Source organism: Megascapheus bottae, chromosome 2 (genome assembly GCF_031878675.1).
Source record: "Megascapheus bottae isolate mThoBot1 chromosome 2, mThoBot2.hap1, whole genome shotgun sequence".
In the NCBI taxonomy this organism is placed as follows: Eukaryota; Metazoa; Chordata; class Mammalia; order Rodentia; family Geomyidae; genus Megascapheus; species Megascapheus bottae.
In genome coordinates this window covers 37,016,922-37,039,777 of record NC_143510.1, presented here as the reverse complement: position 1 = coordinate 37,039,777, position 22,856 = coordinate 37,016,922, and the positions used below count along the sequence as shown (strand labels likewise).

Below are 22,856 nucleotides of genomic sequence, written 5' to 3'. Positions count from 1 at the left end.
TGAGTCTTACTTTTTTTTTTTTTTTTTGCCTGTGTTGGCTTTGACTCCTCTCCTCCTGGTTGTCTCTTATTCTACTGTAAAGGGATTCTGTCTAGGCTGCGTCACCTTAGGTACATTTCATATTGATGTCAATCAGTGTAGAGCCAATGCAAATACAGAGATGGCTTTATTAGTTGCATTATTGTCAGAACCACTCTCCTGACTCTGGTTTTATAGCCATTCCTACACTTTGCTCCAAGATCATGAAGAAAGGCATCTTTACTTTCCACTAACAAAGTATATTCTTTTGTGTCTGGGCCATATACTGTGTTAGGGTAATAGTTTCCACTTGTTAAACACCTACCATGTACCAGGTACTGAATTATGACCTTACATGCATAATCTGTTACAGTTTAAACTCTCTCAGTGCTAGGTTTCCTTATCTGTTAACTGGGTATAATGATACCTCAAAGACAATAAAAAATGAGATAATGAGTCTACACTGCTTGGAGCTTATCTGGCAAAATACACTCAAAAAATGCAGCTATTCAAAAAATCATCCTTAAGTAGTTGTACAAACAGGTTTCAGTTCAAAATGTCAGTTTGTGGGTACAATGAGTCTTCATCAGTGTTACCTTTTTCATCATTCTTCCCCATCTCTCCCAACCCCACCCATCCTGTAATTTACCTACTTAGTTCCATTTTAAATATATATTGAATATAAAATACCTTATGTATTATACATTTTCTATTTTTTATATTATATAACTTATACAGTTATATATAAATATATAATTATATATAACATAATTGCATCATCTCACCCTTCCTTTCCCTACTCATCTACTTTTCAAAAATCACCTCCCTCATCCTTAATGATCAGGAGCAAAAGCAGTCTTAATAATGCATCTGTTGCCAGGTATAGGTGGTTCACATCTGTAATCTCAGATCATGGTTTAAAGCCAGCCCAGATCAGAAAGTGTGAGCCTCTTACCTCACTAACCAACAGAAAAGCCAGAAGTGACGCTGTGGCTCAAGTGGTAGAGAGCGAGCTAACCTTGAGCAAAAGAAACCAAAGAAAATTTACTGCACAGAGAGTCCTATGGTGGTCCAGGAGCAGAACTGTCCCCTAGAGTGGGATGCCAGAGAGAACTGCTGCTGGCAGGAACTGGGTACAGAGGGCATGGAGGGGAAGGTAGAGTTTAGCTGGAAGGGATAGTTGGAAGCCTGGTAACTATGGGCAAAGAACACAAGGAAGTCTGTGGATTTGGCTTCTGCTACATGGGACTCACTAGCTATATAAAGTAGGACCTTTTTAGGTGGGTTGGAGTGCGAAGAGCCTAAGGTAGAAAGCATGATGCTATGAAAAACCTTCTAGAGACAGAGACCTGGAGGACCATACAACCATTTTCCAAGCTTACCAGAGGTCGTCTTTGAGCTAGTCCGTGACCTTGATCCAGTGTGAATATCAAGTTCTCAAGAGACAGTTTGTTTGTTTTTGTTTTTCTGTTCTAGCCCTTGTGACCTTGAACAAGTCCCTGAAGCTCACATTCTTTGTTTTTCCACTTTCAGTGAGGAGTTATAAAACTTTCCCCTACCTCCCTGAGAGATATTGGAAACAAGAGATAAAAATAATAAGAGAAAATTAAGTTTCACAGTGCCTGGATTTGGTAAACAATTCAGTGTAGTGTTTTTATTTTGGTAACTTAGATGCAAGGGAGCCATTAAACCTGACCTTGCCCTGTGTTTCTATGTGTTCCCTGCTTCATTCAGTTTTGGTGATTTGTTGTTGTTGTTTGTTTTATATAGTGTTAGGCATTGATCCCTGTACCTCATGCATTCTAGGCAAGTACTGTACCACTGAACTAACTAACCCCTGGGTCTGTTAATTTGTGATACATGTAAAACCTTCACTACAGTTGCTAGTTGCTGGCTGCTTTAGAAAGTGTAAACTATTGGAGAATACTGGGATATTTCTCACCCCCTAGTATTGATTTAAAAAAAAAGTCAAAAGTGAGGTGTTTTTAAATTGTTGTTTGTTATGGGGGAATGGGGGGCAGTATATTGGGGTTTGAACTGAAGGCCCAGTTGCTATCTATCTCTCTGCATTTTCACCATTTGAAAGGATGGATCTCCACCACTTGAACCACAGCTTCTCTACTTCCAGCTTTTGGGATGGTTAATTGGAATCAAACGTCTCATGCCCTTTTCTGTCTAGACTAGCTTTCAGCCACAATCCTCAGATCTGAGCCTCTTGAGTAGGTAGGGTTATAGACACGAGTGACCAGCAGCACCCAGCTCATCTCTGTTTATAAACAGAGCCTAACACTGGGAGCGGGCTAAGTTTGCTGCTGCTTGCAGCCTAGCATTTTAGATCTTTATGGATGAATTTGACTCCTGCCAGACTTGCCTGCCATACTTGACTGCAAGGCCATGTTGCCCAGAGCCACAGGCCTCCAGGCTGCGATCTTGTCCACCTCCCGTGAGCACAGCACTCTCCGCCTTGGGCAGTGCCCGAATACTAATGAAATACTTCTCAAGACAGCTCAGGTGCCCTTGCCTGGGCAAGATGATTCAGCATCTGGCATGACCTGCCAATGTTCCAACCAGGAGGTTTCGGGGCCCTGTGTTCATAAGAGAGGGAGGGGGAATGGTGCTGGGCTTCCCCCCCCCTTCTGTCTCACATGAGAGACTTCAAACAGACTTCCTGGCTGTTTATAGCCATTAAACTTATTTCACCTGATTTTGCAAGAGGATCATAAATACACACTTGTTGTCTCATGAACATTTTTACTCTTTGGCGGGAAGTATCCTCTGTGTACTTCCCTAATAAAAATAAAGGCTAATCATAATTGCTAGTGAACATAGAGTTTGCTGTGACTCCTTGCCCCTAGATTTCCTTTAGGGAGCAGCTGGTAGCAGAGAATGCTTCCTGTCTCGAGCTTCTGACCTCCCTGCCTAGGTGTGTGCAGATAGGGCTGGGTTCATGTGTCTGCTACTCGCCTCAGTTCTAGAAATCTATAGCAAACTCTGAGAGTGTACATGAATACTTCTGTCCCCTCTCATTTTATGTCTTCTGCAAAAAAAAAGAAAGAAAAAAATCACAAATATTTGCCATTTCTCCTCCTAAGAAAATGTACTCAAAAAAAAGAAAGAAAATGCACTCAAATAAATTGCCAGTGTTAAAAAATAACACTCTAATATATAAGAAAACACTCTTTAAGAGTACTAGCATCAAAAATTACAATCTAAGAAATAAATAATACACTGTAATAAATAAATTGCCAGTATTTGGGGTTTGTTTATTAAATAAACAAAAAATATAACTACTAAAATTATCTATGCTCATATCTTTACAGCATTTGCTAAAATTCTACGAAAACAAAGTGAAAGACATACACAGTAACTGTTCTAATAATGGCTACCCCCCTATGTATATTAAAGAACACAAAGTCATAGCTGGGTGATGGTGGCTTATACCTGTAATCCTGGCTACTCAGAAGGCTGAGGTCTGAGGATCCAAGTTGGATGACAACTGTAGCAGGAAACTTCATGAGACTCTTAATCTCCAATTAATCAGCAAAAAGATGAGAGTGGAAATATAGCTCAAGTGATAGAGTACTAGCCTTGGGTAGAAAAGCAAGGCAAGAGTGTGAGGCCCTGAGTTCAAGCCCCAGTCCAGGCAAGAAAGTAAGAAAGAAGAAATCTGAAGTCGTTTCAATAGAGATCAGTGAAAGGCAGCACTAAAACAAGATATAGAAAAGAGGTGCAAGTTGGTGTGGAATAAGAGAGTGGCCCAGGTGCTTGGAGAAACTTTGGTGTCCCCAATCCTGACTCTGTACAGAGGAGTGACACACCCAAGCCTGTGCCTTATCTGCTTCTTCAGGCAGGATAATGGTGCTGATGAGAAACTTCAGTCTTTCTTTCTCATCTCTTTTGGATTGAACTCAAACACATTATTGGAATGTTGCAAAGGACATGGACTTGTCTCTGCTCTAATTTTTCCCCATGTGTATCTTTTTTTTTTGGGGGGGGCGGGTCATGGGGCTTGAACTCAGCCTGGATACTGTCCCTGAGCTCTTCAGCTCAAGGCTACCGCCCTACCCTTGAGCCAAGCCTCATTTCCCATTTTCTAGAGGTTAGTTAGAAATAAGAGTCTCAGGTCCTTTTGTGCTGGGGCTGGCTTTGAACCTTGATCCTCAGATCTCAGCCTCCTAAGTAGCTAGGATTACAGGTGTGAGCCACTGCGCCCGGCTCCCATATGTATCTTGATTTATTTTTCTACCTCATAAGGTCATTTGCAAAGATTGGGGCATTGTCAAAAATTCTCTCAGGACACTCTATCCACAGATCAACTGTGAAATCCTAGGACATTGCTCCAGCCATCAGAAGGCCAAGGATGAAATGGTGCCTTCACCAATTCAGAGCCAGTGTCCAGCTGTTCTAAGGCTTTGCCCTGGGCCTCAGCTACTTCTGAGAGTTGAGTCAGGTGAGGCAAGGACCAGTGAAGCTGAAAGTGAGTCACACCCCTGTTGCACTGTCACAGGTTAGACCAGGCGGTGAGTGGTTCAAGGAGGCAGTAGCCAGTCTGATGAGTGATTACTGTCTACTGTGAGATTTATGGAGAGAGTCATTCATTTCTTACTAAGGACACTAATTGCAAAACTTGATGGTTCACTGTGGCGCTTTCTTTCCTCATGTGCCTAGTATTTACACAGGTGTTTTGGGGTTTTTTTGGTCTTGAACTCAGGATCTGCGCCTCTCATCTGGCATGTTTGTGCAAGGCTTTACCACTTGAGCCATATCTCCACTTCTGGGTATTTACTGGCTCATTGGCAATAAGAGTTCTATGGACTTTTCTGCCCAGACTGGCTTTAAACCATGATCCTCAGATCTCAGCCTTTTGAGTAGCTAGGATTATAAGCATGAGCTACCACACCCAGCTACTACCCATTTTTAATATATGATTCAGAAATATTCTACAGACATGCACTAAAGGAGGAGGGGTGTGGCATAGGATACTTAATGTTTTCATAACTACTAGAAAAGCTATGAAAGAGCAATGGACTTTCTCACTATCTATGTGATAACTCCATTGTAACGTAATTATCATTTTATGCTGGGCACTGATGGCTCAGGCCTGTAATCCTAGCTAATTGGGAGGTTAAGATATCAAGATCGAGGTTCAAAGCCAGCCTAGGCAGGAAAGGCTGCAAGACTCTTCTCACCAACTAACTACCAGAAAAGCTGGAAGTAAAGCTATGGCTCAAGTGGTAGAGTGCTAGCCTTGAGCGAAGCGTGCTCTCAGACAGTGCCCAGGCCCTGAGTTCAAGGCCCAGACTGAACCCCCCCCCAAAAAAATAAATCCATCATTAAAACAAAAACAAGCTTGATACTGATACTGCTGGCTCATGCATACAATCCTAGCTATTCGGGAGGCTGAGATCTTAGGCTTCTGGTTTGAAGCCAGTCTGGGCAGAAAAGCCCATGAGACTCTTACCTCCAATAAACTACTTCGAACTTTGCTGTGGCCCAGGTGATAGAGCACTAGCTTTGAGCACAAAGAGGCTCTGGGGCAGTGCCCAAGCCATCAGTTCAAGCCCAGGACTGGCAAAACAGTAACAACAACAACAACAATTCCCACTTTGGAAAACTTGCTGACTACTCCCTTGGAATGCTGGGGGTTCTGTATGGACACTTGGGGTCCTGCTAGCCATTGTCCCCTTCTTTTCACCCTGTACGGGAGCCATGACCGAGTCTACATCCAAAAGACAATTGCGTTTCCTGTACAATGGAGTGCCAACACGTGTCCCATTGTACTATATGAGGGCATTATGTGAGGAAAAGATAGCAGTTGGTAGCTACAGTTGAACCGAGACAGCAGCGTAGGTAGTGTAGGTAGGAAAGACTGTCTGGAGGTTCTTGTATGTATACAGGAGAATTTGAGGGGAGAACTAGACTCCCCATTTTCCCATGCTACTCTTTTGGTTTCTTTTTACTAGCTTTGCTTCCCACCCCCATATGTACAAAGAGTGTTGATTAGCTGGGGAAATTATCTGAGACACAGTTTTGATCTTGAGGGGTGGAGAAAGTCTAGGAGGGAAATTAGAAGAAGGGTGGCTGAGTCAGAGCAGCCTTGAAAGCTGGAAAGGGGCCGATGTCTCAGGAAGACAGGAAATAATCAACTTTGTCACCTAGCCATGAGGTGCATGGCCTTTATTCTCAGGGTATTGAAAGTCTCATCCCCGTCTGAGCTGCTGTTAATCTGCTTCTGGGAACATATATGTACTTAAAATGTGCTTCAGGGTTTCACTGGTTTATGACAGAGAAACTCATAGGTGTATTTATTCTCATATTTCAATTCCTTTGTAGAAATGAAGAACTGAATTTGTGTTTCTTTTCTTCTTTGTTTCTTCCTTTCCTTTTTTTTTTTTTTTTGCTTCTTTTCATCCTTCTTTCCTTCCTTCCATCTTACTTTTCCTTGTACCCTCACTGGGGCTTGAACTCAGTGCCCCTCTACCTTTTTCACTCAAGGCTGGCACTATACCATTTGAGTCACACCTCCACGTTCAGATTTTTTCTGGTTGATTGGAGATAATTCATCCCCGGGCTTATCTGCTTCAAATTGCCTCCTGAGTAGTTAGGATTATAGATGCCAATTCAAACACCCAGATTGAATTTGAGCTTTTTTTTTTTTTTTTTTTGCTAGTCCTGGGCTTAAGCTCAGGGGCTGAGCACTGTCCTTGGATTTTTCTCAAGGCTAGAGCTCTACCACGGGAGCCTCAGCACCACGTCCGGCTTTTTCTAAGTATGTGGTACAAAGGAATCGAACCCGGGTCTTCATGCATGCTAGGCAAGCACTCTACCACTAGGCCAAACTCCCAGCCCCTTGAATTTGAGCTTTAAGAGCAGCTTATTCATAATGCCTTCTTTGCTAGCTACTTTTGAATACCCTTTGGAGGAAGTGATTAAAAACTGGGTTTATATACCTTCTTCCCAGGGTTAAGGAGTATCAGACAGTCATTGGCTGAGCATGATGCAGATCCAGGTTCCAGACCCAGTATTCAAACCGATCCAAACTAACAGCTCAAGCTCGTAGAACCAAGTTTTCAGAGAACAAGGCGCTGGCAGCCATTTCTGTAAATGGATGTATTGGATGGATTTGAAGTTTTGCAGACTATGAAACTTATGTTAAAAGCCACTTAGATGGGGCTGGGAGTTTGGCCTAGTGATAGAGTGCCTGCCTTGCATGCACGAAGACCCAGGTTCGATTCCTCGGTACCACATACATAGAAAAAGCCAGAAGTGGTGCGGTGGCTCATGGTAGAACTCTAGCCTTGAGGAAAGTCTGAGGACAGTGCTCAGGCCCTGAACTCAAGCCCAGGACTGGGAAAAAAAGTCACTTAGAGACCTAATCAGATGAACTCAACTGTTTTCTAAATAAAACTTAAATTGCGAGCACTAAAATTTGAATCCAGGTAATTTTTAAATATTACAGAATCTTTTTTAAAAAAACTTTTCTCAGATAGCTTAAATAAGTAAAACAAATATGCCTATCTTATAGGCTGAACAGAACAGATGATGGGGTCCTGGAATTTGGCTTAGTGGTAAGAGTGCTGGCCTTGCGTGCACAAAGACCCGGGTTTGATTCCTCGGTACCAGATATATAGAAAAAGGCTGGAAATGGTGCTGTGGCTCCATTGGTAGAGCGCTAGCCTTGAGAAAGCCCAAGGACAGTGCTCAGACCCTGAGTTCAAGGCCCAGGACTGGCAAAAAAAAAAAAAAAAAAAAAAAAAGAATAACAGATGATGGAACAGATTTGGTATAAGGGCTGTAACTTGCTGACCCATGACCCCAAACTTTTTAGTTAATCCTACTTTCTGAAGTGCTCATCTCAGATCTCTCACCAAATACCTTATGTAAAATATTTCATAAAGGATTTTTATCCGCTCTCTGGCTTGCTTTATGTATACATGTGTGATTGTGCACTTGCCCAAACCATATTTTGTGTAAACCTGTTAATGATTCTTCAGAGATGGTAAACATGTTTTTGAGCACTGGCTACCTTGATAAACCTGCTAAACATAAAATTACCTACCCTACCCTAACCCCCCCCCAACACACACACACCCCATATAAACACCTGCTGTGAACTTGAGATGCAAATAGCTGAAAAGTTGTAAACATGCTTATGGAAAACATAATTTGTTTAAAAAAACAGATGGTACTTATTTACCAAGAGTGTTAAGATATTGATGAGAATGAATTCATCTTAAATCAATGGAGAAGGAGTGCCGCAAAGCCAGGTCCTTGATTACCATGGAAATGTGGCTTACCAAAGCAACAGCCAACTTCTGTATTCCTAACCGTTCTCCGGACACTTAGAGCTGGCCCTGGTCTTTGGTATTCTCACCATACACATCTCAAACTCCTTGTGAAGAGAGATACTTTTTATAGACACTGAGGCAGAGATGGCTCCCAGGGGATCCACAGGTGAAAGTTTCTGCTGCCTGCACCCATATCTCCTGTCAGCACAGGGAGCCTTTCTTTGTAGCTTGTTGAAGGAAAGTGTGTGTGTGTGTGTGTGTGTGTGTGTGTGTGTGTGTGTGTGTAATTAGGAGCTGAGTTCCTGGTTTTATCTATTGCCTTTACTCCTTGATATCCTCAAACTGAGTCTTTACCATAAGCCAAGCCCGGTTCTCAAATATAGCACAAGTTCTTCAGTGCCAGGCAGGCACATCTGTTATAAAGGAAGTGTTGATTCAACCCAGCCCAGGAAGAGCCACCAAGAGTAAAAGGTCTCTAGAGATTGGAGTGGACCTTTTAAGTTATTTACATTAGCGGTTGATCTGGAGCATGAGCCAGAGGTGATCCTTCCTGCTTAAAAGAGAAATTCTTTCATTTATTCATTTCCTTGTGCATGCGCAGTCTCCCTCCTTCGTTCTCCTTTTTCTTTCTCCCTCTTGTTCTCTTGGCTTTTCCTCCTCTTCTTTTTCCTCTTTCTCTCCTTTCTGTTCCTCTCTAATAGACACTGAGGCATATATCCCTAAACTTATTATTCTGTATCCAAAATACCCAATTTTCTCTTTCAGCAGTGTGTCCTAAGATTTTTCTGCTATTGTGATTGAGACACTGATAGGAAATTAAGAGTATGCCCTTTTCACCCCTTGGTTGTTTTGAGATAAAGCTTATATCTGAGGTTGAGATACTGGAGGCAGAAATAAAGAACTTTAATCTACTTTGATACATACAACATGTTAACATGTTACATAACCAGACACCAGTGGTTCACACCTATAATTCTAGCTACTCAGGAGGCTGAGATCTGAAGATTGTGGTTCAAAGCCAGTCCAGGCAGGATAGCCAGTGAGACTCTTATCTCCACAAAATCATCAAAAAAAAAAAAAAAGCCGAAAATGGAGCTGTGGTTTCAAGTGGTAGAGCACCAGTCAAGCCCAAAAGCTCAGGGACAACACTCAGACCCTAAATTCAAGCTCCAAAACCAACACCAACAAAAACAGGGGGTGGGGACAGCCAGTAACAGTAGCTCACGGTTTTAATCCTAGCTAATCAAGAAAATAGGATACAGAAGATCAGGGTCCTAAGCCAATCTGCACAGGAATATCTAAGAGTGTCTGACTCTAAAGTAACGAGCAGGGCCGGGAGTTTGGCCTAGTGGTTAAAGTGCTTACCTAGCATGCATGAAGACACGGGTTCGATTCCTTGGTACCACATACATAGAAAAAAGCTGGAAGTGGTGCTGAGGCTCAAGTGGTAGAGCTCTAGCCTTGAGAAAGTCCAAGGACAGTGCTCAGGCCCTGAACTCAAGCCCAGGACTGGCAAAAAAAATAAATAAATAAAGTAACGAGCAAAAATCTAGACTGGAGGTATGGCTCAAATGGTAAGGTACCAGATGAGCAAATATGAAGCTGGGTTCAAACTTTCATACTGGCAAGAAGAGAAAAGAAAAAAAAACTGTAAAATAATTATGTTTGGGCAGCCCTATGAGTCCCCAATTTTAAGGAGGTACCATAAGTTGTTTGAGGAATCCTATTCATGAATGTAATAATATGCACTTTTTACTTTCTATAAATGTGGACGGCAGAGATTTGTATGTGACACTGGAAGTTCTTTTCCCTGTTAGTATACATTTGGGGGCCTAAGTGTGGAAGGCAGATTGCATACTTATATGGAGATCTGTCCAGTATTATGCCTGGGCCTTGTCTTATGTTCATTTATGTAAGTTCTTCTACCTTCTCCTCTGGATTTCTACTCCCGATTTTTCTCTGCGGTGGGACTTCGTGAGAAGGATGTGAAAAAACTGGGCTTGATCACATGAGTGTGCAAGTTCATCCACTCGGTGACACAAAGGAAAATGACACATTCATGGGTAACATGGTTTTTTTTTTGGTAGGCCTGAGTTCTTCAGCTCAAGGCTGCCACCCTACCCCTTGAGTCACAGTGCCACTTCCCATTTTCTAGTGATTAATTGGAGATAAGAATCTCTGGGTCTTTAGTGCGGGGCTCACTTTGTGCCCTGGTCTCGCTTTAGTGCCCAACTTATCATTTTCCTTAAACCAGCCCAGTGAGTCTGAGACTCCAGACACTGACCCTGACATGTATAAGCAACACAGAGAGCCATTTCAGGAAAGACAGGTTGAAAACAAACATTAGATCTTGGCTCACTACTGTCTTTTACTGAGATACATTTCTGAGTACATGCTTGTGTGAAAGTAATTCTGAGCCAGGCGTGGTGGTTCACGCTTGTAATTCTAGCTGCTCAGGAGGCTGAGATCTGAAGATCAAGGTTCAAAGCCAGCCTTGGCACTAAAGTCTGTGAGACTCTAGAAAACCGGAAGTGGCAGTGTGGCTCAAGGGGTAGGGTGGTAGCCTTGAGCTTAAGAGCTCAGGGATAGTGTACAGGCCCGGAGTTCAAACCCCATGATCCATCAAAAAAAAAAGAATGATATCCACACCTATAATTCTTTTCTTTTGTGCTGTCCCTGAGCTCTTCAGCTCAAGGCTACCACCCTAACCTTGAGCCAAGCCCCACTTCCCATTTTCTAGAAATTAATAGAAAATAGTCTCAGGTCCTTTTGTGCCCGGGCTGACATTGAACCTTGATCCTCAGACCTCAGCCTCCTGAGTAGCTAGAATTACAGGAGTGAGCCACCCTGCCCGGCATGTATGTCATTCTTAAAGACATTTAACATCTTCCCCATTACAGAAATAAGGGCTTGAATGTGTGGCTCCTCTGAGACTAGCTCGTTTAACAACTACCTGTTCCTGCAAAATCAGCAGAGTTGTGTGGTTTTTCTTTGCTTGTGGTGGTGGAGTGCTTGCCATGAAGCCCTGTGTTCACTTCCTCAGTATCACACGCAGAGAAGAAATGGCAGAAGTGGCACTGTGGCTCAAGCGGCAGAGCACTAGCCTTGAGCAAAAAAGTGTCCAAGGACACTGCTTGCCCAGGGTCTGAGTTCAAGCCCCAGGATGGACAAATATATAAATATATTAAAGGTATGGAACCATGCAGAGTGCTAGCAGCCTACGCCACCTGCCCTTCCTAACTCAGGTGACTGAGATCTGAGGATCGTGGTTCAAAGCCAGGCCAGGCACACAAATCTGAACAACTCACCCTCATCACCAGTTAACCAGTAAAAAGCTGGAAGTGGAGGTACGGCTCGAGTGGTAAAACACCAGCTTGGAGCCAAAAAGCCAAGTGAGAGCGTAAGGCCCTGAGTTTAAGCGCCAGTACCAGCGTGTGCTCATGTACACACCCACTCATCCCCACCCCACAAAGTCCACAACCCTTGTCTTCTCTGCCATGTTTTTCTCGGTACTGTCTTTCCCACTGCCAGCCACAATCCCTCTGTGTGCCTTTCAGATCACAGCTGGAGCCTCCTCTGCTGCTCAGTCACTTGCCTGGAGCACTGTGACAGTGGTCTTTACAACAGCTGTAAAGCCTCATGTGAACTAGTTTAGGGAGCATGCCTAGTAGGAGAGGCGTTTGCTCCTGCGGCACCTGGCACGGGGGACTATTTTTCTTAGATGATATAAATGAAATCTTCCCTCTGCCCACTTTTCCACCTACGCATGTACTGAGCGTCTCCAAGGAGACAAGGAAACCCAGAGTCCAGCCGTGGTGAATCCTCCAGTGAGCCAGCCGGCTGGATCGCAGGCAGCACTTGCAGGCGCCTTGCCTTCCAGCCGCCTGGCTCCGACAGCTGCCCTTCCAGGCAGGCTTTGTCAAATGTGCCTCTTGCTTCCCAGAGGAGTGTGCCTGTGCTCCGCATCATAAGGACTGGCTGGAGTGAGTCCAATAGCAGGAGGTCTCCCTGGACCATGAGTGGCAGATGCAGTAGGGCGGGAGGCTATTTTTGCTCCCTTTGTGCTTAGTACAGAGGTGCCTCATGGAGACTGAGACTAGGTATAGTGGTGTGCATCTGTAATCCCAGCTCCACCGGAGGCTTTAATAGGAGGAATGCAGTCCTGGCTGCCCCTGGACAAAATGTAATACTCTTATCAAAAAAAACCCAACAGCAACAAAAAAGGGTGGGACTGGAGGTAGCGCTCAGGTGGTAGAGCACCTGCTCTAAAAGTAAGGACTCTTCACTTTGGGTCTTAGACATCCATCACAGAATAAGAATTTCTGGACAAGTCATTATGGCAAGAAAACTTGGCAGAACTTTATTGAAGCTTGAAGGAAGGAAGCAGTCGAGCAGACAGACGGAGAGACCAGCAGAAAGGCAGGGCACACTCTGGCAGAGTGTGAGTGCTTGCAAAGGGAGACAGACATACAGCTCTCTGACATCAGGGATATTATATGATAAAGGCTGGGGGTCTGACTTAAAGTTATGCAAAGATGGGGATTTATCTTTCTTCTCAATTGATGGTATTATAGCTTCTCAGTTCCTGTCTCCAACCATCCTGGTTGTTTATACTTGAAGTCTACTCTTTAATTTTTTTTTTTGGTGGGGTGCATTTTTGTCAGGAAGGGATGCCTCCTGCCAACAAATAAATGCTAATTCTTGAGGTAAGGAAATCCTCCTGTTGTCTCTCTTAGAAGCAGAGGTGTTTCTGAATATCTTATTTCTGAATTGCCTTCCCTAGGACTCATCCTCTCCAATTTGTCCTGCATTATTTTCCCGTACAATGATTTTATTCCCTTAATATTAAAGGATATAGATGAATGGATATCTCCTGTGTTTGCTTTAAGCATCCATTAAAAAAAATTCCTGGCAGCTGTTTACCATGCCTCATTTTCCCTATCTATCCTGCCTGGCCCTGACCACCCTTCCTTTCTCCTGAGTTCTAGTCACAGAGACCTTCTGGCCATCTGACCTTTCTCCACCTCCATATGGCGATGGTCAGTCCTTTGTGGTCATTTGAAGTCTGTGGTATTGCACTCTATTGAGACATTGACCACATCTGGGTGCCCTCCTTTGATACACAAATAGCTGGTTGTGACACAGAAACCACTGGGCTCTCTAAGAAATCTCAGGTTATCTCTTCACTCCACAGACATCAGTTAGTATATAATCTCAGTATCTCTTCTCAGTATACTTTCAGGGTTTTCAGCTGAACTGAAGAGAAATCTAACTTTGTAGGTGAATTTCTCACACTGCATTGACACAACTTAAGTTTTCTTTTTTCTATTTTTTTTTTTGCCAGTCCTAGGCTTGTGCTCAGGGCCTGAGCACTGTCTCAAGGCTAGAGCTCTACCACTTGAGCCTTAGCACCACTACCGGCTTTTTTCTATGTATGTGGTACCGAGGAATTGAACCCAGGCCTTCGTGCATGCTAGGCAAGCACTTTAACCATTAGGCCAAACTCCCGGCCCCACAACTTAAGTTTTCTATTGCTGATTGAGCTGTTGCTTTTAGAAAAGAAGTGCTCTGCCATTATTTCTGTCTTTTATTGTTGGCCTCAGTGTTTTTATGAGGATATCAACCTATTGATAACACTATTTTTTATTTTTCTTCTTGAAAGAGGTTGGTCACATATGTTTAGCACTTCAAAGAACTTCTTTGCTTTTCTTTTGCCTTATCACCTGTTCATATCTCCTCTCTCAGTACAGTCTTCAAATAAAAGCATTCCTTACTGGCCTTGCTGGCTCATGCCCATGATCCTAGCTACTCAGGAGGCTGAGATCTGAGGATCATGGTCCAAAGCCAGCTTGGGTGCACCTAAGTCCATGAGACTCTTCTCTCTAGTTAACCACTAGAAAACTAGAAGTGGCACTATGGCTCAAGTGGTAGAGTACTTGGTAGTCTTGAGTTGAAGAACTCAGGAATAATGCCTAGGCCCAGAGTTCAAGCCCTGTGACTAACAATAACAACAACAACAATAAAAAATGATAAATAGCATTCCATTTTGTATACTGGGAAGGGTTGATTAGACATAAGCAGTTTTATTTTCTGATGACTACTGGTCGGCTTGGCTCAGCATTTATCTTTATGTTTCTATAGGTATGCCTCACCTGCTGTGTTCTGCCTTACCCACAGACTGCACTGACAGTGACTTACTTTTTACTTGTATTTCACCACTTAACTTTTCCTCTTCATGAGGACTCAGATGAGGTGAAACTATTCATTTCAACCTGAGCCTCAAGGTTCCCCCAAGAAGAAATTGAGGGAGGACAAAGGTATCTGTCCTTTGGACTCTTCATTTTCTCTGACTTTGCACAGGTCACTCCAGCCTCCTTCTGCTTCTCATACTCAAAATACCAACCCATTCATATTTCTAAGTGTGTGGCCAATTTTCTGATAGAAACACAGTGTCTGCTTTCCACCGCCTATTATATATGAAGATCTATGATCAGATTGATAAAATTAAAGGAAATGTCAACGAGTTTGGGAAGGTTTTACAACTTAGACTGGTGGCAAGCTTTGTTTTCTGTTTGCTTTACTTGGAAATGGGCAGTCTGGGCCAGTCCTGAAGTTTGTACTTCCTGGAATCCCTTCCAGTGAGGGAGTCCTCAGTACTGTGTGGTAATGGCATTGTTTCCTTCCATCTTCTCTCCAGGCCTTGCAGGTGGCTAGGCAGCTCCTCCTTCAACAGCAGCAGCAGCAACAGCAGCAGCAGCAGCAGCAACAACAACAACAGCAGCAGCAACAACAACAGCAACAGCAGCAGCAGCAGCAGCAGCAGCAAGTCAGTGGGTTAAAATCTCCCAAGAGGAATGACAAACAGCCAGCTCTTCAGGTAGTGATCTTTTTCTTTTGTAGCAATGGCTGTTAGACCCCTTGCAATAGCCAGTAAGCCATTCAGAAGCTGGCTGTGTCGAGACTTGCCAATCACGTAACAACATGCATTTTTATTTCCTCAGCAGAGTATGATGTTTGGGGGAAGAGAGGGGGAAGATCTATTTGACCAAAAATCTTATTGTTGGGAATAAGATTACTGGCTAATCATGAGTCATAACCAAAGGATGAGTTGTACAAGGGCTAGGTTGCTTAATACACAGTGTAGGTTACCAAAGGAAAGAGTTCATAGAACTCTCTGTTGTGCCTTCTCATGGTGGGACTAAGAATGGAGGTACTTTACTGCCATTGGGCTCAAGGGGAGACAGTTCTGACTCCCAGAAGACCATTGGGCAGTATCTAGAGACATTTTCAATTGGTATATTAATTCTCTGTGATAATGAGGCCTCATGTGATCATTCCATATGTGTGCATAGAATGTGTCAGGCATGTCCTTCCCTCTTACCCACTTTTACCTATCCTTTCCACCTGTATTACTGCAGAAATATAGGTATAAAGGTATCTTGCACAGATTTTATTTGCTTTGGAATATACAGCCAAGCATAAGCTAGCTGGGTCGTGTGGCAGTTTAAATTTGTATGATGTATGTGTATACTTGTACACACCAGTCGTGGGACTTGAACCCTGGGCTTGTTCAAGACTAGCCTTCTCCTACTTAAGCCACAGCTCTCCTTCTGCTTTTTTGATGGTTAATTGGAGAGAAGAACCTCGTGGATTTTTCCTCTTCAGCCTGGCTTCTAAGCATAATCCTCAATTCTCAACTTTTAGAGATGCCAACCACTAGTGCCTGGCCATTTTTTTTAAAGATATTAAAGGATCCTCCATTTTGCTGTCCCTAGGAGTTGTACTAATTTATACTTCCACCAACAGTGTAGGAGTTGTCTTTTCTACACAGTTTTTTTTTTTGTAATGGTCAGAACCAGGTTTAATGGCTAAGAGGCTAGTAACTCCTCATGGATACAAGACCACAGATGCTGCTTGATAGTATACAGGGAACTTCTGTGGTATGCAGCAGATCTAGCAGCCCAAAATGAGCACTGATGTTTATAGTAAAGTCATTACTAGTAGCAATTAGAATACTAGTATTGTAGTAATTATTGTAATGCTAGTATTCTAGTTATTCATGACTGTAGTAATGAGTAATAGCAATGAATGGAACAGTAGATGTTCACAGGATGTAGTTGAACCATTTATTTAAATTAAAGAGCCATATTTATGTAAAGATAATTAAAAACAGCTTTAATAGCTTCTTCAGACTCATTAAGACTAAAGGGTCAATAGAGTTGAAAAAGCCAAGGGATGTGGCTCAAGTAATAGAGTGTCTGTTAATCATTGAGTTTAGACCTCAATGCCCCCTAAACCCCTAACAAAAAATCGGGATGTTTTACTTCAAAAAGAAAATTGCAGTAGGAGTTTTAAGGATACTTGACTCAGGGATATGTGGGTATATATGCTCATATTCCAGATAGAGCACTTGCAGGTAATAGTTAAAAATATGTTCAGGGACTTGGAATGTGGCTTAGTGGTAGAGTGCTTGCCCAGCATGCATGAAACCCTGGGTTCAATTTCTTAGCACCACATAAATTGGAGTTGGCACTGTGGCGCAAGTGGTAGAGTGCTAGCCTTGAGTGCCCAGGCCCTGAGTTCGAGCTCCAGGACTGGTTAAAAACAAAAAACAAAAAACAAGTAGTGGCTCACACTTATAATCCTACTACCTAGAAAGCTGAGATCTGAGGATCCCAGGTCAGAGGCAACCCAGGCACAAAAATCCCCTAAGACTTTTATGTCCAACTAACCACCAGAAAGACAGAAGTGGAAGTGTGGCTCATGAGGTAGAACTGCAGCGTGTCTTGCCCTGAAAGTTTTGAAATTCTAGCCCAGATGAGTAGTACTTGGTACCAACTAACTTGATCAGGTCAACCTAAATTCTAGCTCCTGTTATTGTTTCCTCGATTGGGATGAACTAATACTCATTTCCAGATCATTCTGCAAAGATCTAAGTGGTTTTGGACAACCACTTCTAGTATTGACAAATCTCCTCGGGAGATATTCTCCCCATTCCTGCCACAGAAAAAGTTCAGCATAGTAGTGACATTTTATTAGAAGCTAGATGATAGGATGTGCTGTTTACAGACACTTCCAAAAACAGTTGTTGGGTAAACCATCAGCAGGTCAACTTCCTGGTGCAGAGTGAGTGCAGGGGACAGTTTTAATGAGGGAGGGTACCATGAAGGGGCCTGTGTCAGGTGCTGTAAGAAGTGCTTTATTGTGTAGATGTCTTAAGAACAGCACTGGAGGATGAAACGTGACTGTGGTGACCTTTCAGCTGTGAGCTTATTTGTCAGGATTCAAATAAGTTGAGAGGATCAAACCGAACAGTTTCCGTAGTCAGACTGGGAATTGTGCTTCAGAGGTCAACAGTGGAGGCCACATTGCAGATTCCATAACATAGCCAATTGTTGGTACATATTAAAGTACTGGGGCATCTCCTGCAGACAGAGACGCAATTAAAATTCTAATTTATTAATGTATACAGGGAGCCAGCCCAGCCTGTCACTCAGAGATTCAAATGACTGTCCATTCTTTTTGCTTCACTCTTGGAACTCTCACAGCCTTAAGAAAAAATATATGAGTCCTGTTGAATTTATCAGACCTCAAGTGCTTTGGAAAATATGACAATGTATTATTAGGGAGAAGATTCTTACACGTAGTAGAAGTTTGGTTAGAAAAAAAATTTAAGAAAATACATACACAATCTGTCTGATCATATTGCTTTTAGTATTGAATATCACTTGTGATTTTTTTGTAACTAGACTTATTTTCCCTTCATACTTGCTTTTTAAAAACATATGGCATTTTTAGGTAATTTCTTTTCCAAGAGGGAGTGAAGTTCCTTTAGAGCTAAATATACAAAATAAAGTTTCAGAGGATTTCCTTTGGAGGGCTCTGTTTCTTCTTGCTGTTAGAAGATTTTAGCCATCGTGCAAAAGAGTCTGAGGCAAGAGAGCTCCGTGGTTCCTGGCAAGGGCAGTGCACAAGCCAACCTCCTGCTTCCTGCTGAGCAATCCAGCCTGTATAACAAGGGGAGGTAGAAGGGACAAATCTGAATTAGTTTTTGTTAAAGGAGAAACCTTGAGACTTTTCCTGGCCCTTAAATGGTAGAGTTGGAAAGCAGAGAGTTTAGGCTAGAGTTTAGAGTTGGTTGGGGAAGAAGTAGGTTGGTTGATATGAGACGGTAGGGAGAGAAAGAAAAAAGAACAGAGAGGGAAAAGGGATATGGAGGGGAAGGCAGGGAAAGAAAGGAGAGAGCACCTTTTTCTCAATGTAGGATCATGCAAACTTAGTGAAGTTTATTAGTTTGGCTAGCCTTCTACAAACCAAAAGGAGAAATAACTAACCTAAGTCACGTGGTATACATTACCTTGTTGTAAAAGTATGTGTATAGACTTGACGATTGACTGAAGGAACAACCTTCACATTTCAATCTATCTTGCCATGCTGTCCTCTCTGGGGCATCTCAGTCAAGTGGCTTGGAAATGAAAAAGAAAGCCTACAGCAAAGCTGAACGGTGTTCCTCTCTGATCTTCTACCCTTTATAACTGCACTCAGAGATCTATTTTAGCAAATTTCAGATCTTCTGCATAGGGAGGAAAGCTTGATAGGGAAGAACAATTTGATCTGCTGATAGCTTGAAGAAGAAGAAAGATGGGAAGAGAAAAAAAAGATACTTAAATCCCCAAATATACCATGGCTCATATTTTAAGCATAAGTATTTCACACTTCCCTGCTTCAGGTTTAGAAGGTTTCCTCAGTTTTGCAGGCTGATGACACAAACAAAAGAAAATGGAAAGTTAGGGGAGGCTACTAAGCAGTTACTGAACACATCATCACTGCAGTCAAACATGACCAATGTGGAATTTTAGAGAGAAGAGGGTAAATAAGAGAGAAATGGCATCTTGTGCAGATATAGACACTGAACCCAATCTGAGCTGGTTGGTCTTGGGTGACATTGTGATTTATTAATGAAGAAGGCAATAAATTGAGTGTAGATACTGCTTTCCCAAGTGCTTGTTCTGCTTTGTAACAAAATTGCCTTAGTCGATTAATGTACTCTGCAAAGTTTTTTTTAATGAATGATACAAATGCACAACGAAAATTAGTCCCTTCCAAAATTCTGAGTCAGAAAGAGGCAAAGCAGTGTGATCAGTGCAAGTGGGTGAACACTTTTGTGCTGTCACTATGTGCTAAACATCGGGCTGATACTGGCAGGACACTGGCTGTAGAGGACATAAACCTTGCCTTTAGGATGCTTAGGAGTTATAAAATACTTAACAAGATTTTGCCTGAAAAAAAATTATAGATGGATAAAAATAGTAGGTTCTCTTTTATAAATATTTATATACTTCTGAAGATTGCTTAAACAAGTAAAATAAAAGCTTAACAGTGCAGGTGTGCTCATAACCCCAAAAATGTGCAACTTTACTGGTGAAAGATTAATTTGTGAGTAGAGGAGCGATTTTATTGATCAAATTTTGGAACTTTGACCGCTGTTTCTGGGTAGTAATTCATTTTGGTTCTTTAAGCATTTTAGTTGCTGGCACGAGAAGATAAACTGGAAAGAAATCAAATGACACATTTTCTCCTAAGAAAGTAAAAGTACATGTGTATTCTGGCAGCTTGAAAGTTAGGAAAGAAAGTAAACCTTGTGTGTTACATTCAGTGGAAAGCTGACCACAAGTTTCAGGCCGTCTATAAAGAATGTGAAGCTGAAGCCAGTCTGATTGTTTTCCCTCCTGCTTTTCCCCTTCCTTCCAAAGTTATGTCATGTGCAAGCCCCTGGCTCAGGAGACCATTGCTTTGGCAAGGATAGGGAAAGCCACTCGTGGGCCAGCCTCTGCTCCACTTGGAAATAGAGCACGTCTACCTCAGATAGAGGAGATTAAAACACAAGAACCAACAGGTGTTCTGCTCTTGCGGCTGTTGTTTTTGCTTTTCATTTTCTTTTTATTGGCACTTACATTTGCAGTTATAGAAGACATGCTTTCGGAGGCCCTTCTGCATTCATTAATGCCACCTATCACTTCAGTACCTGTGTCATTTCCACATTACTCACTAAAGAATAAATTGCTCTGAGGAAACTTTTCAAGGAAACTCCAATTTTCTATTGGAGATGATGAAATAGAAATGGTTTTGAAGTACTTGTCTTTCATATATATATATAATATATATGCATATAATATATACTATAGACATATATAGGCACTGAATTAGTAAGGTAGGTAATTCAGAAGGTGGCAACCTTTTCCTTCAATGTCTTCAGTGCATTTACAACTGGGATCACTGGCATTTAAAATGGAAATCAACTGTTTCAGTTCTTTCTAGGATGTGAATGTTGCCTCATTTTTTTGGATACCCTAACGCCCTACAAATAAGTCTTGATAAAGAACAATAAAATAGCCAGGTGCCAGTGGCTCATACTTGTCTTCCAACCTACTTAGGAGGCTGAGATCTGAGTATCATGGTTTGAAGTCAGCCTGACAGTGCATAAGACTTTTACCTCAAATTAACCACCACAAAGCCAGAAGTGGAGGTATGGAGAAAAAAACAAAGTACCAGCCTCAGATGAAAAGGCTAAGGGATAATGCCCAGGCCTTAAGTTCAAGCACTGGTAAAATAAAATATAAATGAAAGAAGACAGAAAAAAAAACAATAAAGTAGAAAGGATGGCTTTTTTTTTTTTTTTGCCAGTCCTGGGCTTGGACTCAGGGCCTGAGCACTATCCCTGGATTTTCTCAAGGCTAGAGCTCTACCACTTGAGCTGCAGCACCACTTCTGGCTTTTTGCTATGTATATGGTACCGAGGAATGGAACCTGGGTCTTCGTGCATGCCAGGCAAGCACTGTACCAGTAGGTCAAACTCTCGGCCCCAGAAAGGATAGCTTTTAAAAATCGTTGTTAAGTCTTTGAGATTATATACACCATTAAAAATTTGATAGAGACTCCAGTCCTCCCACCACCACCATGCTAGAAAAAACACAAAAAAACACGCATGAAGGAACGTTGCATCCGGTTTCAAAGAGTTCATGAACCTTTAAAAGTCCAGATTCCTACTCCAAGTTTAGGGGTTTTTTTTCCTAAAAAGAATATATTGTTTTCTTTGCTTGATGTGACTTGTGATGTAAGTTAGCTTAGCTTTGATATCTCACTTTCAGCTATCTATAGGATGAGCTGTGTTCTAAGTTGGCTGGGACAGCTCTGCTCTGTGCCTGAGTATTTTCATTTTATTGATAATCCCCAGTCATAGAGGTTTCCTAGTATGGGCATTTAATTGCATGGACACCCTGCTTACATGTATTTAAGTGTAAAAATGTGATGTGTCACTACTAGTTAATATGTAACGCTGTCTGCAGCACCTTATACAAAGGGTGGTAAATGACGAATGTTCAGTTGGTGATTAATGCGGTGGCCAGTCTGGCAGCATCTCTATGAGATTTGTCTTTAAATCAGCTTATGGATTAAGGAGAAGGAAACACGGCAAGGGCCAGGGAGCTGCCACAGAGTCCACTGCCTGTCACAGCAAAAGGATGAGAAAATGAGTGTTGTACACTACTGATCATCCATATCGGCCAAGAAGATAATTATTGCTTGTCCTTCCACGTGCATTCACCTAGAATCCACAGAAGATTATACTTTCTACAAGTGGCCAAAATATTACACTATTTCCACTGTAAATATGTGGAACTGGGGGGCTTTGGTCAGTGTTATTATCCTAATGGTAGTCGTTTGTGTGTGTGTGTGTGTGTGTGTGTGTGTGTGTGTGTGTGTGTGTGTGTGTGTGTGTGTGTGCGTGTGTTCTGAGACCGACACACAGCCACACAGCAAAGGACATCACTGGACAAGCTTAGCAAAGGACAGTCATCCCTCCCTTCTAAGTCTGAGGGGTTCTTAGGGGCCTGTGTTAGAATATGGCAGAGTGTGTTATAATCATTGTTGGGGCACAGAGGTGGAGAGGGACAGGGGGAAAAAACATACTTGACTGGTCAAAAATGTGTAAATTGCTGACAAAATGACACATGTAATTAAGAATGTTCCTACCATTTTACCTTGTGGTTTACACCTCCACTGTTGAAAAAGAGAGTGACTCCCACCTCGCTAATTACCATTATCACCGAAATGCTGGGGTTGGCGTCATTAGTTCCATGCGCATTTAATTAGAGGAAGGCTGAAATTGGATTTAACTTATTACTTTTTCATGGATCACTTTCTTGTCATCACTTCAAATTGGATTGCAGCCCCAGGTAACTAATTATGAGAGCCACAGGATCAAGAGTGAAAAAAAAAGGTAATTAGGAATAACACTGTCGGACCCTTGCTGGTCATCCACTTGTGCTTCCAGAAAGGAAGAAGGGAGGGGGTGAGGGGAAGAACTTGAGTTGTATTTTCTAGTATTACAGATTAGGTAGTTGGAGCCCTGTATGGTTGCTAAGCATCATGGGAGTGTGTCACCACCCATAGTGCCTTCTATGATACACAGCTGAGTTGAAGATGCCATCTCTACGTGGGTCCACCATCAACTCCTTAATACCTAGATTAAACTTGTAAAAGCAACAGATT

General features: G+C 42.3%; 1 protein-coding gene across 2 annotated transcripts in view; it reads left to right on the top strand.

Annotated features, from left to right (window-relative positions):
• Foxp1 (forkhead box P1) overlaps positions 1-22,856 on the top strand; it is a 574,139-nt gene that overhangs the window by 407,176 nt on the left and 144,107 nt on the right. For both annotated transcript variants that reach the window (XM_090323968.1, XM_090323960.1), the window contains one exon: positions 15,004-15,183. In XM_090323968.1, coding sequence (XP_090180094.1) covers positions 15,004-15,183 — 180 coding nt within the window. The remainder of the gene's footprint in view (positions 1-15,003; positions 15,184-22,856) is intronic.